This window comes from Amblyomma americanum, chromosome 1 (genome assembly GCF_052857255.1).
Source record: "Amblyomma americanum isolate KBUSLIRL-KWMA chromosome 1, ASM5285725v1, whole genome shotgun sequence".
Classification (NCBI taxonomy): Eukaryota; Metazoa; Arthropoda; class Arachnida; order Ixodida; family Ixodidae; genus Amblyomma; species Amblyomma americanum.
In genome coordinates this window covers 137,458,693-137,484,477 of record NC_135497.1, presented here as the reverse complement: position 1 = coordinate 137,484,477, position 25,785 = coordinate 137,458,693, and the positions used below count along the sequence as shown (strand labels likewise).

Genomic DNA, 25,785 nt, shown 5'->3' with positions numbered 1-25,785 from the left:
CATTCGACATTGCATGCTTTGTCTCCAATAGCACTGCTGTGCTGAAATTTTGCATTACCGAGTACAGTAATTGTCCAGTGAATTTTTAGCATGTGGAAGCTGTCCAGCCTTCAGTTATATTTGGGAGATGTCATGTAGGCATTCTTATTTATTTATTTATTTACTTTCAGGTCGTCCTTTGGGTACTTGCTGTGGGGCGCTTCTGCTTAGAAAATATAGAAAAGTTTGTCTACAGCAGAGTGCCCACTCACGTGATCCGCAGCGTTGTTCAGGTACTGGGAGGTTGTTATGTGGAGAGGCATCTTTCACGACCGCAGACTTTTAAGAAGAAACAGAAAACAGGTGTGGTGACTTGGTTCTTTAACTTTTTTTTTTTTCTGAGCTCGAATATATTTTTAAAAAGTGCTACCAAGCCTTTTTTGTATGTAATCATTTAATTAAGCAAGCTCGAATGTAAGATTAAATAAAATAGCAGTGTGTGCCTTGATAGTCAGCAAGGCAGCAGATGAATGCTTTCATCATCCCAATCGTTGCATTTGTAGTCTGTAACATCAGAGGGGCTTATATAAAGAAGATTGTACTTCAGCAGTCTACCACAAGCTGCCATTTGTCGCATGAGTTCCTTGGCTAAAGTGCCCACGAGCACTGCCCACACATTTACATGTTTCTTGGTAAAAAAGCTGCATTAATTTGGCTGCGCACAGCTGTAGTGGGATTCTTCCTTCCTGCCTTTAATTCTGAAACTAGCAAGAGGCAGCGATGACTATGTTACGATGATGCCCTGTGCCTACTTTGTGCATGAATGTAGTGACCTGGGAACTTAACGGTGCTGGTGCTGCATGATCAGGAGTCCAAGCTAAGCTTTGGCTCTACCACAGTTGAAGGTGCTGGTTGTCTTACTCCTGCAATGCCATGTTAAGTTTTTTATGTCAGTTGGAACAATTTCATGTACAAATTTTTTGGAATTTGAACTTACCTCTGTGTTTTTGCTGCTCACCACCGGGGTAGTAAAATATATTACTCGTGAGTAAGTTCGCAAACATGAACAATGTATGGGTCTGCTCAGTGGCAGGCTTCACTAGTTGATGCCTATTTATTGCTGTCCAGAGAATGCAGCATCTGTCTCTGTAATGCTTGGAGGTGACAACTTGGCGAATTCATGAACCATGCGCACGTCAGGAGCCATTCATGCTGACTGTTAACTTGTAAAAATGCACAAGGGTGCTGAAATTTCAAATGTACATCAGTGCACTGATACAGTGTGCTATGCTATAGCTTATGTTTTGTTTTTGCCACAGAAGCTCCGAAAGAAGCACTTGAAGTTGTTGATATCCCTGATGGGTTTTACGAACTCTTCAGAACTTATGTTAATACTATAAAAACCTTTGACTTGTTAGGTGAGTGCATTTTGTATCTTCATAATGACTTCTGCTTTCTTCAATGCACCAATTGCCTAAGAAGTTTTTTAGTTTCTGCTGTAGCTTCAGATTAGGTTTTCATTATATTTTCACTGGTCCACAGTAGCTGAGTCTCTTATGCAATGGAACTTCCATGATTCTTACAATTTTGCAGTTGTATGACATTGTGTTTTAATTTAGCTGGCCTTTTTCGGGAACTAATGCTCAAGCACTTGTGCCATTAGATAGTTTTAGTAGAGTGTACTAGCGCCTACATATGCTTTATGCTAGCACTTTGCGGTATGTTACACTATGTGTAACACCAGCGCTTTTAGTTTTAGCGTGCGCACACTCAAATATAAACCGCAGTAACAACATCTGGTGCCGAAATAAAGTATTTTCAGCTTTTTTTTTACACCTAAGCCAGGAGCAGCCAAGTCGTACGAGGCCGGTAGCCAGGTCGGCCTGGCTGAATCCAAAGCAAAGCGATCTGCTTGAAAACTACGCAGCTTGTTAGGCTTAGGGACTCTGTAGCAGCCAAACAAAATTAAAAAGGGTAAATTCATCACTCTTTCTTTGTGCTGTAAGTGAGATGGGGCAAAGCGAAAGTCTCATGCGTCATTTATAGGTATGAGCATGCCAGAAAACACTTAACAATGATGAATGCACTCTGATGCAGGCGACCTGGATGTCACCATCTTGTAAACGCTAATCTCCTAGTGTACGTAAGGGCCAGGCACGCTAAACTCAGATTTTAGCAAGTCTCGGTTAGCATTTAGTGCTCGCCACTGCACATCATGCTATACTAAAGCTAACTATTAAAAGGACAAAATTTGTTGCGTTTGCTAAGGACAAATCAGTCAGGTCCTTTGTGGATCTGATTTACTTATGGTTTATGGGGGATTTAACGTCCCAAAGCTACTCAGGCTATGAGGGACGCTGTAGTGAAGGGCTCCGGAAATTTCGACCACCTGGGGTTCTTTTACGTGCACTGACATCGCACAGCACACGGGCCTCTAGAATTTTGCCTCCATCGAAATTCGACCGCCGCGGCCGGGATCGAACCCATGTCTTTCGGGCCGGCAGCCGAGCGCCATAACCACTCAGCCACCGCGGCGGCTAGATCTCATTTACTTGTTTGCACGTCTAGGTCCTGAATGATTGAACTCTAATCTTGGTATTTTCTGTATATACAAATTGCACTTATGTAATGCTAACAAAAGGTCATCGTACTCAATATTCCCCACAGATATCATGAGCAACAGTGTAACATCACTGCTTTTTCAAGCATTGATCATGGTATTGCAACAGAAAGACCCTAAAATGCTGTCAAGCCTTGTGAAGCATGTCGCTAAGGCTGTTTTCTCTCAGTCAAGTGACGAAAGGTATGTATTACGTTATTCTTTCAGTACTATGAGAAATTGATGTACTTCACCTCAGATCTCCTTCCAGTATATTGCGTTCAGTTAATAAATCTTAGTGGATTTGTGCTATGATAACCCATGGATTTCTTAGAATCCGGTATGTTTTCTCAAAGTCTGTGCTTTGTGAGGCACAAGTGTGGGTGCATGCTACATCAAGCAAAACTTCCTCAACCGAAATATATGCTAAGCTTTGCATACAGTGTGAAAGTGTAGTAAAAGTAGCTGTAGGATACTATCCTTTTGCAGTGTGGCATCTACAGATGTGCGCGTGACTTCAAAATTTTTTTTTTTCGAAGCATCAAGCACTGTCTTCATGAAGTAAGTGATGCCAGCTACATTTGAAATTCCTGCTGGACAGACTGGCAGGGCCATTTCTTGTCTAAAAAAAAGAAAAAGAATCACCTTTCAAAACAAGAAATGGACATGGATGACGCAAAGTTCTGTGGCACACCCAGGAAGTGCAGTCTGGTGCTGTTCTCTGACATTGTGGAATTTTCCATTAAAAGACACTTAGCTGAGTTTTCGTTGCGGAAGCAGCTTTGGATGATAACAGAAATCATTATTTGGGCATAAATGTGTTTGACTGCAGAAAAAGGCTGCGATTCCACGACCATGGAAGTGTGCAGCATGCATGAATTTCTAAAACTTTTGAGCAGTTCATGTTTTTGTGACATGGGGGTTCTAAATACCGTATATACTTGTGTAAGGGCTGCCCCCATTTAATAACCACACCCCCCAACTTGGCAGCCAGTAATTTGAAAAAAAAAAAAAAGTAATAATGTCAGCCAGAAGAATTTCAAAAACGTTGGCTCTTGGGCCAGTTGGTGCATGTTGAACTTGCAAAAGGGGGTACCAGCGTTTGTCCATGTCTACCACCTTAGTCTTTGTACACGTCTTTGTGTTTCCGCTAGTACCTCATTTTTCAAGCCAGAATTGTTTCATATGGGCATAATTTTGTCTGCATGGTACATTCCACTGGGAGCTAAAGCACGATAACTGCCTGACCGCAGTGGTGGCTTCGTGGTCTGAGCATCCGCCTCGCATGCGGTAGGTGCGAGGTTTGATCCCCAGTGCCGCCGGATACCTACCAGTGATACAATGGGTACAAGCTTTCCCTTGGTCTGCTGCTCGGCTTATTTAGGGTAAAATGCTTGGGAAATGGGTCATTGACCTCGCCTTGAGTAGAAGAAAAAGTACCTTGTGCCATGCCGCTCTTTGGCCTCAGGCTCCCTTGCGCCATAAAAATTCATCATCATCATCACGATAACTGCCCGTGACACTCAATATGGCCATGGACACGTCGTTCTGCACGTCAGACTCCAGCTGGAACTGCGAGCACATGGTGCTTCAGCACTGCCAACTTGTCTTGTGCGCACGGTGTTCACACCAAAGGACAAAACGTGGTCCGACATAAGAGCCATAACGGAGTGCACCTATGCTAGCGGTGCGTTTCCTTTCGGAGATGTGCTGCTTGCCAGGCTCGGGCGCTGGCGGAATACACACCACAGTAGCATGCCGTCCATCTGCTGTTGCTAAGTCTGGCGTGAGTTGCATCAAAGCCGCAGTGAAGGTGCTTGAAATGGAGGGGGAAGGGGGGCTTTAGGGCGAGAAGGTTCTACATGGTTTTAGCATCAAACTTTCCCTTGATTGAGTGGCACTTGGCGAGCCAGTTATTACAAGCGAGCTCCCACACATATGTGTCAGCATTTTTGGTGTGGGCTGCCATTCTAAGTTTTAATCTGTGATTGTGCTTCTTAGTTTTCCGCTTCCTGGTGAGGCTTCTTTGTGCCTTCCAAAGGTGGAGGAGATGGCTGTCGATAGCTGGGTGTTCTTCCAAGGTCTTCAGGGATTTGGTTAGTTTGGCCTTGCATAGAAGTAGAAAGGAGGCCTACTCATCATAGTTGGTGTTAAGGGTTGAGGAGTGCCTTTTTCACTATCTTTTCAGAATCTCTCTCAATCTGTTAGTTTAGCTTGGCCTCTGGGTTTTCTTGACTTGTTGCATTCCAGGCTTATGGCTTATATTGGTCAAATGTTTAGGGGAATCCCCCAAGGTGGAATAGGATTCCAGGCTTATCTGAAGAATGTAATGGTCACTTCCAAGACTTTTTCCGGTATTATGCCACTTGTAGTTTCTGGCTTTCCTTATTAGGGTGAAATTTGAGCCTGTGTCTTTAGTTACACAATTACCCATTCGAGTCTGATTCTGTGGGTCTGTGATGGCTGTGGCAAGTTTCCTGCCTTTCCTGTCTTCCATGGGATATCCCCACAGGTGGCTACTGCCATTGAAGTCTCCTGCTATGAGAAGTGGTGCCTTTTGGGCAGTTTGGAGAGCCTTAAGGAATATTTGACATGTGATATTCGTTTGCCGAGGGCGACTGTAAAGGTTTAGGGCGTGTGTACAACCTTTACTACCACGGGAGTGCAGTAATAGCTTGATGATTATGTATTCCAGTTGTCTGTCCATTTCCAAGTCTGTTGTTGTCGCCGTGAATTCCTTATTGAGTAGGATGCATGTCAACATGCATCGTTGATGTGTGGTGTACCCTGTAATCTTAACATCCATGTTTACTTCTTGGAGGGCTATGTGGCAGAAAGGCGAGAACAGACGGCGTGAAATGAAGAGTAAAATGCTTTATTGTGACCGACAGGAACTGAACTCGAACTTTGGCACAGTTTTGTGCAAATAATATTTTCCGTGCCCAGTATTGGTGAAGTATACGAGAAAGCATCTTTAATCCAGCCACACAACTGCCCCTCTCTGCTGTTTCGTGGTTTAATTATGACCTCCGCAGCAGAGTGCTTGTTCCTCTGGTGGGCGTGATATGGCGCTACCGGTACCCTCTCAGCGAAAGCTTTTTTGTTTTGTTTTGTTCGTCACCGGTGCAGACGATGCAGATTATGACCGAATTAGGAAAGTAACCGACCCAAACTTCACATAAAACAAAAGTTGGTGCCAGATGCCACCTCTCTGCAAAATTTGAGCACCAGCAAGCCAGTTGTAAAGTTGAGAGAATTTTTCTTCTATTTTTTTTATTGATATAACAGTCTGTACACCTAAACTCTAGCACATACTTCATGCTACTGCATCATCTATCATAACTTGTCTCTTCAGCAGTATTCTTAGCCTGCCAAGCACACTGTAGGAGGGCCTGCTAGTGTTACTGCCGAGAATATGTGTGCTTGGCCTCAAGTTACAAGATTAAAAAAAATGCGTGCTCAGAGTTTCACTGTAGTGCCTTTGCAAAAATGAAGGTGTCGTAATATGTGATTCAAGGTAATGCCAGTGGCATGTTGAAGCATTCTGTATAGGAAAGAGGCTAAGCAATTTTTGTTTGATTTGTAGAGGACTTCCACCTGCCTTTTTGGACCCAAGTGCATCATTCACAGTGGAAGAAATGCTGAAGCGGTGCTCTCCCAAGTCCTTCACTAAACTATGGGATAACCACCTTTCTGGCATTCTGCTAAAAATGTCGCTGCATCCTGTGTCTACATTTTGTGCACAGCGTGTCATTGAACATGCTACATCTTCTGAACAGGTTTGGCTAAAATACATGCAAAACTATATTAGTGCTTGCAGTAGTGATATATAGACAGAATTTAACCACTGTAGTTGTTGGGTGGCTGTGGTGTTCTCCTTCGAGCACCAGGTCTTGGACATGATCCTGGCTTCAATGGCCGGATTTTGATGGAAGTAAAATGCAAAAATGCTCGTATACTGAGCTATCGGCACACTTTAAAGAACTCCATGTTGTTTAAATAATTACTCAGCCCTCCACTGTTGCATCGCTCCTAGCTCATTAGTATGTTTGGCACATAAAAATCTTAATTCTTATGTGCAGTGATTCATCAAGGTCACCTTGCTGCCGTATAAGCTTCACTTCCACACTTAGCAGACACATGAACCGTGATTAGTAATGCTTGAGTTCAATAAAACAAATTTTAACATATAAAGTACTTCCAAGCTTCTCTATTAAATCTTTTAAAAATCTTCGCCAAAAGCGTGGGCATTAAAAATTTTTAGGGCTGCTGATGCATATTGTGGCATTTGGTAAGCTATGACTGGATATCATTTGTCTGATATCGTGTTCATAATGGGAGAAGTAGTCGGGGGGGGGGGGGGGGGGGGGCACATTAAGTGCTTGGAATTATCTGCATCATGTTGCAGTTATGTCGTTGTCGGGCGATGTGCATTGCATTGATGCATGTATATGCACCTAGCTGACTTCATTTTAAACTCCTCCTCCTCCTTATAGGAAGCAGTAACAAGAAAATAATACTATTTTGAACAATACACAAGTTATGGCTGAATACAAAACAAAGTTGTGAGACGGGTGGTTGGTGTCCGAGTTCGGGTAAACTCAGAGCGCTGAGCACTCACATGATCTTCTAGTAATTTTTATTTTCACCGCTACCTGAGGAAGTGCAGTTCTTGACCAGACTTGAGTGCTAGGCATAGCTTGACGTACTCGTATTTACTCGATTTTAACACGCACCTTTTTTTTGCATAAAAAGTCACCTAACAATGACGTGCGTTAAAATCAAGAAACTAAGCCAGCAACACTGTATTGTTATCGCCATCACAAAAATGGCGACATATACTACAGCTTGAAAAATGGCATCAGTAAGGAAACCGTATACAGTGTGATCCACTTATAACGGTACTGAGAAAACTGGAAAATCCGATCGTTATATCTGGACCGGAAAAAAAAAACTAAAAGAACACACTCACGTGGCCATGTATTCCCACCTGCATGTAGGTATTCCCCCATGCATGTAGCCACCGCCAGAGACACTCCTGTCAAGGGTGCATAGCGCCTTGGCGCTCTGCCAAGTTCGCCCAGCGAAAAACCACCCCCCACCAGAGCTCCCATCAAAAGATAAAACATCCCAGGATGTTATTGGAGCACAACATCTTAACTCTTTGCCAAGGTCTGCGCTGCAGGCAGTGTGAAACAGGAACGCGCAAGAAAAGCGAATGCTTTAAAAAAAAGTAAATTCTCAACGATAAAAGGATAAAAGTGGGGGGAGTTCAGATATAGCTCCTTGCGCTTAGCCGCCATTTTTTGCCCGGCTCAGGAATGCAAACCAGCAGAAATGGCGGAAACTATGTTTGTACGAGAAAGCGTTATGCAGTGGCGGCCAAGCGAGCTATTCCCTCCCTCCAGCGATTGTGACTATGATAGCGCCTGTTTCCCAGGGCTGTACGCAACGCCCCTCTCGGATTTCGCCACGCCGGTCTGTTTGCTGAGTTTTTATGCCTTTCGCTTTAAATTATTTTGTTTTTATCACTTTTAGACAGATTTTGATGGTGAACACCTTCCGCGCAGCCAGAATTCTATTGTTGTGTCTGTTATTTTGCCGATAATTTTATCGTTATATATATGGTTTATTTTTACATAGGGGCAATGGGAGAATTGATGAATCTAAAGAATTTGATCGTCATAAGCGATATATCGTTGTATCTGGTACGAACGCTGTACGACAACTCCAGAGGAAGTGGGCTCCAATGTGAGACAAGGAGGGGGATATTGCGAACAAGGTCACTCCGGCCCAAATAGGCAGAGTGCAGAGTGCCCCAGATGCGACAGAGGAGACAATACAGCATGTCATCATTGAGCCCCAACTTGCGGCCTGTACCTGTGACTGTACCAGCAACGCCGTCCTCGCAAGCACCCACAACTTCATTAGCTCCGTGCATGACATTATAGAGGTGCTTGCGATGGCACTTGATCTGGGGCACATGGTCAACCCGAATGTGATGGAAACCACAAAGTGCCATCTTCAGGCCTGTTGGCAGGCACACCAGCAAGGACAATAGCGAATTATAGTCGGATACAACTCAAGAACACTCCCTGTCAAAGGACCCTCTTCCAGCGAGTGGTATCAGCCAATTGTCATGACCCTGCTAGCGTGACAATGCAGGGAGTGGCGTCACAATGGAGACAGGGGCTCCACCATAGAGGGAAGGGATTATCCCTTTTCATCTACCACTCCCCGCTTTGTCACACTAGCAGGGTCATGAGAATCGGCTGACACCGTTGGCTGGAAGGGGGTCCTTTGATGGGAAAAAGCTGCTGTGTCTTTAAGTTGCATCCGGCTTTAGGAACCCTGAAACCCTTTTCTTTTTTTGCTTCTGATTTTCTTTAAATTTTTTAATGCCCTGATCCAATATGCCGTGATCCCCCAGTACAAAGGAGAATAGCCGCAACAGCATCAGCATCGGCTTGGTACTTCTTGCACATCAAAATTATTGATATCTCCTACCAGAGTTTTGGACAAAGAGGGGCCTCATGAGCATCTTAAGTGTCCTGTCAGCAAGGTGGCGACCTGGACTTGAGCCAACATGAAAACGTCGGTTGCGAAGGCTCGCAGAGTTTACTACGGTTCAGAGGTGACCTTGTGTGCAGATGCTTTCTAAGTACACACTGGCACAGCCGGGCAGCCCCGCACCAAACATACAACCACCGCCGGCGTTCCCGTCCAGGGCGCACAAGTATCTTGGTGCTGTGCCTAGTTCGCCGTGAATGGCACTGCCACCAGAGGTCGTGTCGAAAGATAAATGCGTCATGATGTTATTCGAGCGCAGCATCTTGACACTCTGCCAAGGTCTGGACACCGGCAAGGGCACAAAGGAATGAGCTAAGAAAAGCCAATGCTTTAAATTAAGGTGATCATGTGTATGGGGGCAAGTGGCAATCAGGCGGTCTTACGTGCATATTTTATTATCGAAGCATGACAATCTGGTGCATGTTACATTCGAGGGCACAGTGGAATCAAGTAAATACGGTATTTCTTCGTGAATGCAGGAGATACCATAGCATGCGCATCTAGCGGGTGAACAGAAAAAGAGGTGATTCTGTTTGGGTTATGCTCAGGTTTGGCATACTTTTGCATTGAACCGCTTAAACTTAAATCAATGCTCTTGGAGAGGTCTCAGATATAGGACTTCAATTCGTATGGAGAGTTCCGTAATTTGTACTGTTTAAATCTAACTTGTACCACCAATTTGGCTAAAGTAGTGTCATTTTGTTGTGCGCGGTAGCACTAGATTACCATCACAAGGTGAGCATCATTTGTAGCTTGTGTCTGACAGCACTTGTTTAGGGACTCTAAGATATGCTAGCACAGCAAGGAGTGATATTGCACAGTGCTTTTTCTTATCTTTTTATTAAGCTTCACCTTTTACATTTGGTCCTCTGACAAATGCGGTTATAGCTATGACATCATAAAAACAAAAAAAAAGTTTGCCTTCTTTCACTCATTCCTCTGATGTTTTTTCTACTCACTGGTGCAGGTGAGCGTGATAGTGTTAAAATTCCAGTGTGCAATGTCTTACAGCATGATATTTTTTTTGCAGTTTCAAGAAATGTATGATGAACTGGAGCCAGGATTTAATGAGCTCTTAGACCATGGACAGGTGTCGATGCTAGTTTGCATAGCAGCTGCCTGCAAAACTCACTCTGTGAGCCAGGCAAGGTTTGTAACGGTAAGCAGACAATTGAGTTCCTACTCGCCTTCCTTTTCTCTCCTTTTTAGGGGCAAAAATGTCTTAGTTTGTAAATCCTCCTGTGTATGCGTATCTAGTGTAGTGTATTAGCCGAGCTAGGATGGAATTGGACCAGTGCTGCTGGATTTCAGAAACCATGCTTGTGTGCAAGCCACACAGATGTAAGCATCATCCTCATCATCAGCCTTACTACACCCACTGCTGGGCAAAGGCCTCTCCCACCTCTCTCCAGCTAGCCTGGTTCTTTGCCAGCTGAGGCCACTTTATCCCAGGTGGCATAAGCATGTTATCTTAAAGGGGCTCTGTAACACCTTCTGAGAAGAGTACATCAACTCGCTCAATCATTGCATTGTGTTGTCATCAACACCTGGGCCAAATAATATACTTCTACACACAGCAGAGAACCCACAGTCATGTGAAAGTTGGCGAGCCCATTCCGGTGACTTTTTCATGCTCACACCCTCCTCCGTCGCACCCCTGCTGTTTATACCAGTTCAGAGATGGCTATTGGTTAGATTCTTTCAGGCATCGGGCAATAAGTGGCGTAGCTCCGGTGGGTCAAGAAGCTCCACCCCCAGTGATGGGGCAGGCAGAGGGGCGCTGACCTTTCAGTGTGCAAAAAGTGACGAGAGGAGAAAGGCACGAAGGTGCTGAAATTCAAATTTTGACTACAGATAACTTGGCTTTACAAAGCACATAAACAAAAATTCTTGCTGGAGGATATTCATGAAACGGTGTCTTTTAACATCACAGGCATACCGCAACTTTATTAGAGCCCCTTTTAGAGCCCCTTTAAACCCATCAGTTGGTGCTGGATATTTTAATCTTTGCTCTACAGCACACTGCTTATGCAATGTGGACACTGTGGTAGAAGCTGTACATTTAGGCTTGAGGGTCATGGGAAGTAAGGCATCTTTAGCCTGAGCAATCTAAAATTAGGATACTGTCATCTTGTTACCATCATTTCTTTACTGCCCATATTTGATTAAAGCTAGATTTAATGGGAGAGCCATTAGATGGCAATTTTTTTAAGAATATATAACATCCTTCAGTGTGTTAGAAGCCTTATAATGCAGGTGGTCAGCACATAGAAGCTTCTAGTGTTAGGAGGTGTTAGTGTTTGTGTGGAGTTTGCAAGATTACGTTTTATGTTGTACAAGAGGTAGGGTTCAGCTGATGTGCTCAATTGTACGAATTTGCACTTCTGAAATTTCACATCATCTTGCTCAGAAAAGTTTTATTAGTTGCACCAAATTTGGCCACAGATTGTTTGTATTGTGGTCAAATGCTTGGTGTGGCCTCTTTGTATTAAGCTCTAACTGTTAAGCTCATACTGTTGACTTCTATTAATCTGATGCCTCTTAATTCATTCTTTCCGTCAGTTTAGTCACGTTCAGTTGTTTTGACGAGAATACATGCTTTGTGGTGTTAGCTAGTGTGCTACAGCACACTAGAGGTTGTGTGAAAGTTGCTAATGGAGACATTTCATTTTATATTTACATTATGGGGCTGGCATTATCTAATAAGTTTGTTTAAACTGGTCGTGGTGCAAACATGCTGCCACTGACACCACAGGCAACCTCAGAAAGCAGCAGTCGTCGAGTGCAGGAAAACTTAGAACTGAAAGGGCTCGTTGGTGACAAGGAAAAATGCCCGTAAACATTGTAGTATCTCACTAAAACTGTGTTGCATTGTGAAAGTTGCACCTAGTGTCAGCTGTTAGCACCGAATTCAGCTAATATCTGTTTTTCACATATTACAAACAGATATCTTAGTAAACAGTCACAGATAGCTTTCGTATGGGCATGGGTCTTACAGAATCCAGTTGTTTGTAGTAGCAACTGGAATGTGCAGCACAGCGACATGTGTCAATGAGCCAATTTCAGCAGCCAAATGAAAATGCTGCAGTACTTAATTTCTTGTTGTAAGTGTTTTAGTGCGCTGACACTAAGGCTTCCACTCAGCCAAAAAGCCATTGTCTGTCAGCATGTTGTGCAGTCACCTGTACAGGCTCAAACATCTGCAGCACTGTTTGGCTTTATTGGGGCAGGAGTAGCAGTGGTGATGCACACGAATAGTGACTGACTTTAGCGAGTAGAATCTGCAGTTCAGTTTTCAAAAAGGCTATTTTTGCCAGGAGACTACGCTGACCAAGTTTCAACAGTGCGTGTCAGTGTTGCTAAGTAGCCCATTCAGTACCTGCTTGCCAATGCAAGCTCAGATTGCTGTTAGACTATTGTAGGGTGATAGCTGTGGGAAGGACTTGCAGGTGCATTATGTCTAAATGAAGAACTTCCACTTTCAACTGCTGGTCTTTGAGAATGTGATCCAGATGGGCCTTTACCATGTGGGCAAATGTGCCATCGTAAGCTGCACAGTCCATGTGGTTCAGACCCATGTTGGTCTAGGGATGGGTGCTCTTGACTGAGTGGAGTTTGGGAAGGGGCATGGCATACATATTACTGTCACTTTTTTTTGGAGAAGGGTGATAATTGTGGGAGTTAGAAATATTTTACTTTAGATATTTACCTAGTTAGTTTAGAACTTTAGACAGTTAGAACTGATTTGGCTTTCTAAGCTATATTAAATTAATGTACCAGCTGTTATAGGTAACCATTTTATGGTGCTGTTGTATTGGTGTTATTAAGTCAGTTGCACTGCAAGTTGCTAAAGTCATGCATGCATGACCTGGAGTTTGGTGACACTTTATATATGGGTGCATTGAAAAACACATCACTGTCACTTTGTGATAGGATCCCATTGCCCCATGCTTGCTGTGTGCACTTATCTTTGGTTTTTGCTTACCTCAGGAATGCGTAGGGTGCAAATGCTATTAGTACTTTGTGTTCATTGTTACGTCTAACGAAGTGTACCAACTCATGCTCTGTTATACCTGTTCTGTCTTTTATGCTACCTCAAGGCTTTAATGAAAACTCTTCACTGTGCTGAACCTGAAGATCGGCATGTCTTGTTGACACCGCTCATTCTTTATATGAAGCGATATGAAGATTATGACCAGGCGCATCAAGGAACAGCAGTTGTCTACCAAGGGAGCGTGTTGTTACAACATTTATTTACTTTTGGAAAGACACAAAAGGTATTTTTTCGCATGTAAATTCATGTTTCACATTTTCCTGTGTGTGTGCAGTAACCTGCATAAAATTATTTTGACAACTTTGTGAAGTTTTTCTCTTTTACTGCTGGTTTTTGACATCTGCTCTTTATATATAGAAGTGCAGTTGACTGTGGCACTTGCCTTTTTTTGTGTGGTAAAATTGGAAAGCTGTCATTGCCTTCAGCACCAGCACTTGCAAGAGAGTTTAGCAAGCCATGTCAGCTAGTGTCATTGTCTCCTGGAAAAGCACAACTCTAAAGACAATATAGCTGGTTTACTTGTTTTATTTTTGGCAGGCAGTGACACTAGTCCACTCAGGTGGCTGGACTCGCTCTTACAAAGGTTGGTCTTGCAGGTAATGCCAGTTTTCAACTTGTACTTCGGAAACTGGGGTTGTGATGATGCTGAATGCAATAGTGTATGGGGAAGACCTCGAAGTGGAATTGCTGTGTGAAATTTAAGTGTAAACAAGAGAACAAATTCTTGCATGGTGTCATAATAGGGTGGAAAGCCGGGTTGAAATGTTTGATCTGTTGTTAGTTGGTGCCACTGTGAAGATTAGAGTTGACATTAAAAGAAGTAATGCTAATGTCAGAAGGGCAAATTTACTGTCGCTTTGAGCAAGTGCTTTTCGCTTCGTAGTGTCACCTTGGCAGCACAGTGCTACACGGGGAAGGGAAGTGTTATTCGGAATTGATGTTGATGACAGTCGGAAAACTTAACACACGCACACTCCAAATTTTCAGCAGCACAAGCTTCCAACCAAGATGATTTTTTCATCATATAAAGGCTGATAAATAAAAATATTTGATAAATAAAAACATTTTCCACAAGTTTATTGACATAATAAAATCTTACTATTGAGACAAGCATGAAACACACCCAGAAAATAGCAGAATATGTTGAGCCCACTTAACACGCTTATTCTGACATTAGATGTCTAATTTAACAGCAGAATTGGATAGTGTGTTATGTAAAACATAGCATCCTCATTTTCAGGCACATTTACTTTTATTGCTGGAGCACTGGTATTGAGGTCAGCATTTAGAGCATGTTGGGGCCAGTTGAAATGATACTCATGCTCATAATTAAGGTAAAGTTCTACTGTGTTTAAGAAAGACGAGCACGCAGATAGACAGTGGACAGTAAGAGCAGTTGCGAATGTTTCAACGAGCCCGGCAACTGGTTTTATTGTCACAGTCACTTCAAGGCAAGTGCATTTTGCAGCAAGTATCACTGAAGTAAAATTTGTTGTGTGGTGCTGCACAAATGGCATTAACCCCTTAACCGTTTCAGACGAGCACAGCTCGTCCTTCCCGAGCTGTCCCCAAACCGTTTCGGACGAGTGTAGCTCATCCTCGTAGATGCATTCCTTTCCTTCGCCGTTTTGGACGAGCAGCACTCGTTAGCGGCTTATATCGTGCACTGCTCGACAGATGGGACCACTGATCCGTTAAGTTGCTTTTTTTTTCTACAGTTCCAAATCCGTTTTCGTGATGCAACTTGAGTTGTAAAAATGGCGTCCTGTGGCAGAGACACATGTGTTGCTGGTCCGTCCATACGGAAGAGAACGTTTTCTTCGTCGTCGTCTTCTTGCAAAGATGATTCTGACACAGAAATGTACATTGTTTCGGGAAGCAAGGACGACAGTGACGACCTTGAAATGAGTAGTTCTTCTGATGAAGAAATGGACAGTCGAGAAGATAGCATCGCGAGTGCGCGCCAATGGATGAGGATCGACTTGGACAACATTCCAACCAAACCTCCCAGGTTTCCGTTTTTGGCTGTGCCTGGTAAGAAATTCTTGATTTCTTCGCCTGATGACTTGTTTGAATACATTCAGCAGTTTTTTGATGAGGAGCTTATTTCTTTGATGGTTGACGAAACGAATTGCTACGCCGCAGAGAAGATCAAAAGCTTGTGCCCCACTGAGCATTCCCGCCTCAAAAAATGGGTGCCTGTCACAAAGGAGGAGATGTGGTTGTTTCTTGCTCTCCTACTCTTGCAAAGAATTGTTCACAAGCCGCAACAAGATATGTACTGGTCGAAAAACAAGCTCCTGTTCACACCTATCTTCGGAGAAGTGATGAGTGGTAATCGGTTCCAACTGCTAATGTGGATGCTTCACTTTGTTGATAATGCCTCTGTCACCGACCTCAGTGGGCATGCATAGCCGAAGCTGCACAAGATATGGCCATTTTTTGTTCGGATGTTGAACAACTACCGCTCAGCGTGCATACCTGAGAGGGACATATCCATTGACGAAAGCCTCATGCTCTACAAAGGCAGGCTGGGATGGGTGCAGTATATTCCGTTGAAAAGAGTAAGATTTGGCTTGAAATTTTTTATGCTTTGTGAGGCATGGTCAGGATACGTGTGGGATGTCGTCATCTACACTGGAAAAGGCACCAATCTCGGTACGCCAGCAAACATTGAACCCAGCTCGCCAATGGGAACCAATGCTGTAATGAAGTTCCTGGAGCCCTTGCGTGGCAAGGGGTATTGTGCGACCCTAGACAACTTTTACACTTCTCCAGAGCTCGTGGATCTCCTCCTTCAGAACTGCACAGACGTGTACGGCACCGTCAGAGGAAACAGAAAGGACATGCCTCCCGAATTTCGAACCATGAAGCTGAAGAAAGGAGAGGTCCAGGCTTCCCATCGGGGTAAATGTGTCGCCCTCCAATGGTGCGACAAGAAGGTCGTGACAGTCTTGAGCACAGTGCATAGTGCAAGCATTGAAACGTTCACTGACTCAAAAGGGCGAAACGTCACAAAGCCAAGTATTGTGCGAGACTACAACCACATAATGGGAGGTGTGGATAAGTCTGATCAGATGCCGGCCAACTACCCTGTCCCGCGGAAACGGCAGAAAATATATTACAAGAAGATTTTTCACCACATGGTGGATGAGGCTACATTCAAAAAATACTATACAAAACTACTATAACTATACAAAAAAGATGGTGGAAAGATGACTCACCATGACTACCGTTTCGCCGTTTTAGACGCAATACTGAGCAAGTACCTGGACCCCTCCAAGAAAGCAAAGCATGGACGGCCATCTGATGTGCTCGATGCTGCACGCCTCAAGGAGCGGCACTTTCCGGCTTACATTCAGCCAAGCGAAAACAAACCACCGCCAACAAGAAAGTGCTTCATTTGCTGCAAAAAACGAGACAAGGGCAAGAAGCTAAGGAAGAAAACACGATTTTGGTGCAGCAAGTGTAACAAGCCCCTGTGTGTAATTCCATGTTTTGAGATCTATCACACCGTTGCAAATCTTCCTGTGTGAAACTTGGAGAGCAGACGTCCGATCTGTGATGTGGTAACCAGCAGGCAGCTGATTTTCTGTAAGGAGCAAGCAATAAACTTCATTCTGGTATTTTACCTTTGTAACTGGCTCGATTATTTTTTTTTAATATTTAATACATGCTTTTTTTACAACATATTTTCAATTCAACAATAATAAAAATAAGCAGTTGTGGTGAGAAATTTGTTACTATAAATAAACGGTTAAGGGGTTAAAACTATGTCTCGCTCTTTGAAATTGACTCTAAATTTGACCATGGGAAAAGGGTACAAGTCGGCCCTAGAAAAAGCAGTAAGCACAGCAAATGCTTCAAGAATGAAAATTCAGTAGGAAAAGCAGAAAAGCAACAACTGTGAATTATAAATGCTAAGATGGGATGGTGAAAACAAAGCCATATGTACGAAAAATTTAATTTTGTGTGGTAGTTTAAAAATCTCTGGCAGTTAAATATGGGCAGTTGTGTGATATTGCACTAAGCAGCTCAATGTGCACACAATGCAACAGTTCACTGATACAAGGAGCTTAACAATAACACTGGTATTTTTTTTTGAGGCTTCATGTTTTGTGTAGTTGATGTAATTCAGCCTTCTAATATCCTTCAGCAAATAATTCTAAAATGCTCCTATCATGAATGTCAGTGTTGAGACATTAGGGAAGGCAGCTGCCCAATTTCATCTGTATTGCTCCCTCATTTCGATACTTGCTTTTTTGTGTGAAAATGGATAACATGTCAGCATGTGAATAAGGTTTTGCTCTTTTTTCTAAATGGCTACTAGGGGCGCAGGGATCAAGTTTCTTTGTGTAAAATAGACCGTTGTGAGCACACTGGCATTAAGATTCATTCAAATATTTGCTCAGATATTTAAAACTGGGAGGACTTTGTGTGCTTGTTAATTTCTTTAACTTGAAAAGTATAAGGTACCTTGAAACAGACTTTCATTGTGATATTGGCAGGAATAATTGTTTAAGTATTCCAAGTTTCATTAATACTGTGCTAAGGAAATGGAGTGCAACATTGCATTGTTCTGATGATGCTGTCAGTATGCATGCTGATATTCCATCTGGTTATGGTTGGTTTTTCAACAAGATGCTGAAAAACGAACTGTGTACATAATTGCATGAAAATAAGAGCAGCATAACCTGAACCGGGATATACAGAACTCCAAGGGGATCGCGAAATAGTTTGATATATTGATAATTCAACATATGAAACGGCAGTAGATAAGCTTATGTGTAACCTAGAAAGCAAGAAAAAATTCGGGCACGTTGACGATCTAAACTGCATGAGGCGAAAGCCTTTCCACGCAGCATTGGCTGCTTCTGTTGTTGCCTCAGTGCATTATCATTAAAGACAAAACATCTGTTTATGATTCTTTGATTGTTTATTCGACTGAACCACTTGACGCTGGCTCTTGTTGGCGTTGCTTCTGAACTTCTTATCTTCTGTTGGGTTTTGGTCGAGGTCCATTTCTGCTTCAAAGCAATTTCTTGACATTTTTTACTATAATTAACTAATTACTCTACAGTCATCAAACTTGACTTCTAGGTTCATTTTTTCCTCCTCTATCAAATGCAATTATTCTTTTTCTCCTATCTTTATTAGTTCCCGAGTTATTTCACTATGCTCTGACAATGTCCGGTGGATGTGACGTCCCACCGTTCCTGTGGCTATGTCGACATCTGCGCTATTTCGATGCAATTTTAACATGTTTGGCTATAATTAATTAACTAAACACTCTACAGTCTTCAAACTTGGTTTCTAGGGTCATTTTTTTCCTTTTCTATCTGAAGCAACCATTCTTTTCTCCTATCTTTATTCATTACCACTAAACGAAGCGTCATGGACGTACGGAAACGATCATGTGCGCGAGCATGAGCCATTAAAGGCTTTCGCCTTAATACTTTGTGCCTACGCTATAGTGACACGTTTCCTGCAGCGACATGCCGCCCGCTGGCGTGTTGGCAGTGCACCACTCGATAGGCATTGCTGGGCCTAACCTGCTTCACATCTAAGCCGCAGTGGACGGTGCTTTGGAACTAGCCACTACCTTTCAAAGATGTATTATCCTGTTACCAGCACGCTGTAGGTGGAGTAACCTCATTAAATTTAAGGTACACTTAATTTCTGCAATGCCTTAAGGCACGAAGCAAGTGAAACACTCCAAGCGAGGGCCGCCGATAGGTTTTAGTTAGGTTGTCTTCAGCGCATGACAGCAATTTGGCTTGGAAAATGATTACAAGAGACCAAAGGTGATTACAAGAGACCAAAGGTGGCACTCAAGCATACCCCACATTCGCCTCTTCACGCAGTTTCACAGCACTAGCACTGCCAGCAGATGCCCAAGTCCTTGCAGCGGCCCCATTTCCTTGCGCGAGAAGTTATTAAAGAGTGCCGTTAGGAGAAGCGGCGCGTCACTAAATGTATCGAATGACCAGCAGAATTGGAGTTCAATATTCGAAGCCACTTTCCTATACTTTTACACAGGGTTTTCAAGGGGATAATCGGTGTGTGATATAGCCAATAATTTGAAATATCTGAGTTCGATATATCCGGGCTTGACTGTATGGGTGTGGAGTATGTCACATTTCAGGGTGCATTTATATTTTTCAGTATTCAAATATGTTGTCATTTTTGGCGGAAATAGTACGCACCATGTTATGTTTTTTCCAGGTTGCACAAAGCCTATTGAGTATGAGCACTGAAGCATTAAAAGCGATTGCCTGTTGTCCCTGCGGGTCCCACGTTTTAGACGCTTTTGTGCAAAGTGACCAAGTGAAGAAGGCAAGTAAGGAAGAACTTATCAGGATGCTTAAGGTACGTATGGTGGGCCAAGAAAGGAAACAAATGAAAATTACAACTAAAACTTACTTGACTGCAGTCTTATGGTTACAGAGGAAAAATGAGCACAGCTTTTTGAAATCTTCTTGATCTGTGGCTCAGTTGCTCTACCAACGGAGCTAGCAAAGAAAACGGGTACTAGATGGCTGGATAAGTTACCAACAATTTGAAGCAAGAGTGATGTGCCTAATATGTTCAGGAGAATTCCTCGAGGCGTAGAAGACTTCAGATAAGGCAGATAGTTCCAGAGGAGCTTCGAACTCTCTTCCTGAGCTTATGTCTTCCGTACAGTCACGTAGTTTTATCCCTCATAATTATTGTCGCGCAGTTTGTCGAAGGGGAAAGCTGTTTTCTTAGTGTACCAATTTGCAGCTGAATTAATGAGTTCATATTTCCACAGTGGCTTAATTTTTAGGTGTCAAGTATGATATGAATTTATATGCAGTGATTGGGCTGGGTGTGTGTGGCAACACCATTTTATGGCTTCCATGTTTTGCATTCTGTTCAAACACCAGTCTAAAGTCTGCTACAATAGCCACTAACTGCCATATATATTATCAAGTTCAGAGCACAACTTAGTATGTTGTACTGGAAGTCAACTTGCTAATTGCTGAACTGCTATCATTTGTTGTGAGAAGCCAAGGAAAGGACAGGGAAATGTTTTAGTTTGTGGTGTTGGTCAATGGGAATTGATTAGCGCCAAAAATTTTTCACAAAAAGGAGTCATTCCCCTATGCTTTCCTTGGTTTCAGTGACTGTTGATAACCTTAATTGGTATGTCACAATGAGCCCTTCATTTCCCTACCCTTGTAAGTTTGTGATTCCTTAAAAATTCACATGAGTGCAGTCATACAGCTATAAAAGAAAGCTGCAAAACGTTGAGTAAAGCTCTATCTGAGTAAAGTCAAATAATTATAATCATTCTCTCTATTTGATTGGCTGCTGACCCGAAAGACGCGGGTTCGATCCCGGATCTGCGGTCACATTTTGACGGAGGCAAAATGCTTGAGGCCCATGTACTGTGCGATGTCAGTGCATGTTAAAGAAGCACAGGTGGTCTATATTACCGGAGCCCTCCAATACAGCATCCCTCATAGCCTGAGTCATTTTGAGATGTTAACCAAACCATTTCTCTGTTCGTAGTCTCCTGCATCTTTTGAGCTTCCACTAGTAACATTAAACTGATGCAGTCCCGTGTCCTTCCTTTTCATTCATGTACGTGTTTTGTTATAGCACTAAAAGTTCCGTCTGAATATCCAATCAGAAAGACAGCATAAAAAGGGTGTACACCCAACATTTAAAACAGGTTTTCTGAGGATTGACTTTTTGTTTTTTGAGTCAAGCCATTTTTAGTTATAGCTTTGTTGTTTTACTCAACATATCAAATTGTATTTTTTATTCAGTGATAGAGAATGCACCAGCATTGTGCATGTGGTCGGTCTGCATCAAGGAGGCTTTTTAAGAAATGATATTCCAGCATCCTGCAAACGGGCCATCTGAGTTTTAATGTTTTCTGAAAAAACAGAAGTATCTGTCGGGACTTAACAGCAGAATAGTTACTTGAAGGGAGGCGTGGGTCTCGAAAAGAACTTTTTTATTATTGAAGATATCGGAATGAAATTTGGTGGGTATATGTTTTTTTCCTTTCTGTTTTCAAAAATATAATTAGTTTCAGTATGTCTCAATTAGTTCCCTAACTGAACCCTGCACTGAATAACTGAACCCTAATTAGTTGAATTCTTGCTGGTTGTTAAGACACTATTTTTCTACATTTTTTGGTTTCAATTGAAATGGGGTTGTAGCCAAAGACCTGCCATCTGGAGCTATGCTAATTATATTGTTGTTGGATCACATCATTATATAAAAAGGTTAAATTTTGTCGAAGCACCATAACAATGAAGTATAGCTAGGTGACATTATGGTTCACAAAATTTCAAATGTTTGACTCACTCTAACAAAAATGCATAGCTCCTCAGTTTGGTTCTTTCTGAATTCAACAGTATAAGATTAATTGAAATTTCACCATAAAAACATATTCAAAACTTCCGTAAGGCTAGTCGTGTTGACGAAAAACTGGAACCCGAGAAAATCTCATTTGAAGTGTGCTCGCCAACCATTCCGAGCTTGTTGTAGGGGCCTCAAAGAACAGCGGAGGCCTCAAAAAACAGCGGAATGTGGACGTTCCACAAATATTTCACAGTAGTGAGTAATACCAGGTAGTGGGCAAGGGGCCCAGCTTTCAAACAAAACCAAGACGGCGGCCATTGGGGATGTGGTCGTGGGGAGCGATGGCGTGAAGTCTTGCCGCATTTCGCTGCTGTTCGAAAACTATTTACATAAAATTTATTTTATGCCATAAAATCCTACCTGCATGCTGATGCAATGTGCGGCTACATGAGAACAAGCTTTAATGCTGATTTTCGCAGTCGCGTTCGACAAATCTGTGCTGAACATTTGGCTCGATCTCTCAAGCTTGGGACAGATCTGTGTCATGATCATATTGTATCAGATATTTCACAAGAGGTATCTGCTGAGAGGAGTGTGCAATTGCCAGTATTCGTCTAATTGGTGACGCACTCGACTTACCCTGACATACTCTAGAAGAGAGGGTCGGGGGCAGAAAAATGCTCATGCATAATCCCACAACACACAAGCTTATTTAGTGCCTGCAAGTTTGAAGTCCTACTTAACATTGCGCTTTTATTGTGCGGAGTAACCGAATTCACCTCTTTTATCGACACTGTTCAGATCTGTGGAGCATGCGCACTTGAAAAGCACACGCTACCAATGGCCTCCATTTCAGTAGCACCATCTACCTAGAGTAGCGCGAAATGTGCACAGCTTTGTCACCCCTTAGGTGACTCATCATCCAGCCACCTGTCATATTCTTCCACTGGTTTACATAGTAAAGCAACTATTTCAGTTCTTGTTTCTACCTCAGAGTTAGGCATACAAAATCATAAAACTCTTGGAACCCAACAGAATTGTTATAAGATCCTAATGGTTTGCTCAAGACAACATTATGGTAAATGGTAAATTATAGTAAATGGTGGTTATGGTAATAATGGCAAATTTTTTAGGTAAATGGTGAAAAAAGTGAATTGCATAGCAGTTGCCATGCGATGTAGGAAGTTGGGGTACTGGACATGAAGCGCCAGAAAGGCTAATTATCACTAAAGAGCACATCATTAATTTCTCAGTACACCCACTTGGAAGTTTTACGCAGTAAGTGCCAGCAAGGCTCGCACTACACTTGGGACTGCCTCACCTGATTGTCTGTACTTTGTCTCACAATTTGCTTGTGGTAGCAGTCAAGGGTTTAACTAGCAAAGCACCTTGCACGCAAGGACAATTTGTGACTGCCTTGCACCCAGCGCTTCACCAGTAGTAATAGCACGATGTACGGCTGCAAAAGTGCCAGCTGATCAAACACCATTCAAACACACGAACAGTGTTGAGAGTGTGGCCTCTAATTTGCTGGTTCCAGCTGAACTTCCACTTCATTGCCGGCCAAGTGTGTCATGTGTCACATGTGCTATGGGCTAAAACTTTTGACAAAAGGCTCTGCATAAGCTGTGGAGTTGAACTGTGCTTAACCCTAGGTTTTGTTATTTCAGGGACTCTATGGAAGTCTTGCAATGGACAAATATGGCAGTTGTTTTGTCATGAACTTGTGGGATGTTGCAAGCATGGCACAGAAAGTGGACATTGCAGAAGAGCTTTCAGATAAGGAAAGTGCCCTGGCAACATCTGTACATGGCAGATTAGTTTCTAAGAAGCTTTCCCTTTATCATTTCATTCATCGCCGTAATGACTGGGCTGAACTCCAGAAGACCAAGAAAAAGACATCACGTCTTTTTCAAGACATCATTAAGGAAAAATAAAGAATTTATTCTGTTTTCGTATAATCTGTTTTAAAGAATGATCTACAGTGGAATGAATTAGAATGTCCTTAAATGGGCACAGCAACACCTCTTGAGCATATACCCGGATTTTTGACAAAAAAAAACTTTTATATTCATATTTTGCGTTCTCTGCTGCAACAGACCACCAACGTGTACGTGGGTGCGTGCAAGGCAGGCTTTGAATCAGCGCGGACGACTCTATGTGCGCGGTTGCAAAAGGTGCGAGTGCCTGACGAACAGTAGCACGCGTGCCCGATTCCTCAAACTCCCGTACTGTTTGGCGAAGAAACAGCAGAAAGTACTTCAGGCGGCACGTCTAACCAGCGACGCGGACTCGGAGGTTTCTTTCGCGTCTCACCAGGTTTAACCAAAGCTAAACCGCAGCTAATTTTTTTTTTTGGCTAGCGAGGGGTGAGAGACGGTATTGTGGGTTATGACCTTTGTAGCGTTTTTAGGACGTGTGCAAAAAATATCCGCGTAATTTGTGTGTCCCCTTTTTTGAAGCCTTAATTTAAAGAAAAAATGCGGAAATTACGTGAGTAAATATGGTATATAAACCGCAATTTTGGAGCTGATGCTCTCTTCCAGGTCGTTAGCGTCTGGGCTTCAGGGACTCTCTCTCATTTTCCCAGTACCGAAACCTGTTAAAGAAACGAAACATCCTAACGATCTCGGACAAATCGAGTTGACCTCAACTCTTCGTAAACTTATCGAGCGCATGTTTCACACGTGCATTTCATATCTCGAAATTGTTCTGTCCGGTATTCATCCAGCTCTGACGGGCTTTCGCCCTAGCCTTGGCACACACTGGTATTGCGGCGCGTCATCAATCGCACAGCACGCAGCTAACCTAAAAACATTGGCACGCATGGCCTACCCGACTATAGACTTGCTTGCCGTCGATATGTATAAAGCGTTCGGTAACATTCGCCATGGTGCTATCCTTGAAGAGCTCGCTGATCGCTATCCGAGTCAACGTGCCCAGAATCGGATTAGGAATTTCCTTATAGCTCGACCAGTCTGTTTACGTGGCATGGCGCCTGAATGGGCATCAAAGCTATGCTGCTTAATCTGGCCATGCGCAGAGTAGCAGGAAACCTCCAACATGACACGGAGGCTCGATCCACGATCTATGCTGATGAGGTCAGACCGAAGCGGCAGACTGTATGCACTGATAAGACATGAAGGTAGAATTACAGGCGTTAAAGGGTCCTTGGAAAGGGTGTTTGAGGTTGACTATAATACACTTGTATTTGTAGAGTACAAGCCACCAAGTGTTCATGCCGCGTAGAGGACCTCAAAAGCGAACCGATCATTTACAATACGCTAAGGCGCCCGTGTGCTGTGCGAGTAAATACGGTTTACTGAGAAACGCAGGGAAAAGGAAATGAAGAATATTGTATAGGATGAGCTTGCATAACCCGCTGCAGTGGCTCAGTGGTTAGGGCGCTCGGCTACTGATCCGGAGTTCCCGGGTTCGAAAACGACCGCGGCGGCTGCATTTTTATGGAGGCAAAATGCTAAGGTGCCCATGTACTGTGCGATGTCAGTGCACGTTAAAGATCCCCAGGTGGTCGAAATTATTCTGCAGCCCTCCACTATGGCACCTCTCTTCCTTTCTTCTTTCACTCCCTCCTTTATCCCTTCCCTTACGGCGTGGTTCAGGTGTCTAACGATATATGAGACAGATACAGATACTGCACCATTTACTTTCCCCAAAAACCATTATTATTATCATTTACAATACATTTTTAAAAATTCGCGCTTCCACGCCTCGCGGCGACCTGTGGTGCCGGGCTTAGCCCGGAATCGCGCGCAACGTGTCATGCAGCCCTCGTCAGCAGCGGAAGGCTGTAATTGGTTCGCCGTGATGACGTCTCTTAATGACGTCATGCAGCTAGCATGGCCGCGGCCGGAAGCTCCGCCACCCTCCCGCACGCGCCGGCAGCCGGCGGAGGGACCGCGTGGGTGGTTGGGTTAGAGTAAAGTCACTGGAAGAGTTCCAGTGACTTTAGGTTAGGGTAGTGCTGGCGGAGTGGCGACATTTCAATGTGAGAAAGTGACGAGAGGAGAGAGAAAGGCGCGAAGACGGGTGAACTCAAATTTTGACTGCAGATAACTCAAAAGTGCATTTAAAAAATTAGAGAATGCTTAATCTTCACCTTTAAAGGGGTCCCGAAACACATTTTCAGTGCATTGTTTTGCCTGTTGGTTGCATAGAATGAGTTATAGTGATGCTATTAGCATCGGTCGTACCGCGGTTTTTAATATTTTGGTGGCGCTGA

The 25,785-nt window shown here is 43.2% G+C and overlaps 1 protein-coding gene across 1 annotated transcript in view; it reads left to right on the top strand.

The window, feature by feature from the left end:
- Positions 1-23,503, top strand: part of LOC144113724 (nucleolar protein 9) — a 32,090-nt gene extending 8,587 nt beyond the window's left edge. Inside the window, exons 4-11 of the mRNA XM_077647006.1 lie at positions 171-342; positions 1,299-1,397; positions 2,647-2,782; positions 6,165-6,357; positions 10,179-10,307; positions 13,249-13,425; positions 19,428-19,571; positions 23,213-23,503. Coding sequence (XP_077503132.1) covers positions 171-342; positions 1,299-1,397; positions 2,647-2,782; positions 6,165-6,357; positions 10,179-10,307; positions 13,249-13,425; positions 19,428-19,571; positions 23,213-23,479 — 1,317 coding nt within the window. The 3' untranslated portion in view covers positions 23,480-23,503. The remainder of the gene's footprint in view (positions 1-170; positions 343-1,298; positions 1,398-2,646; positions 2,783-6,164; positions 6,358-10,178; positions 10,308-13,248; positions 13,426-19,427; positions 19,572-23,212) is intronic.
- The last annotated feature ends 2,282 nt before the right edge of the window (positions 23,504-25,785 follow it).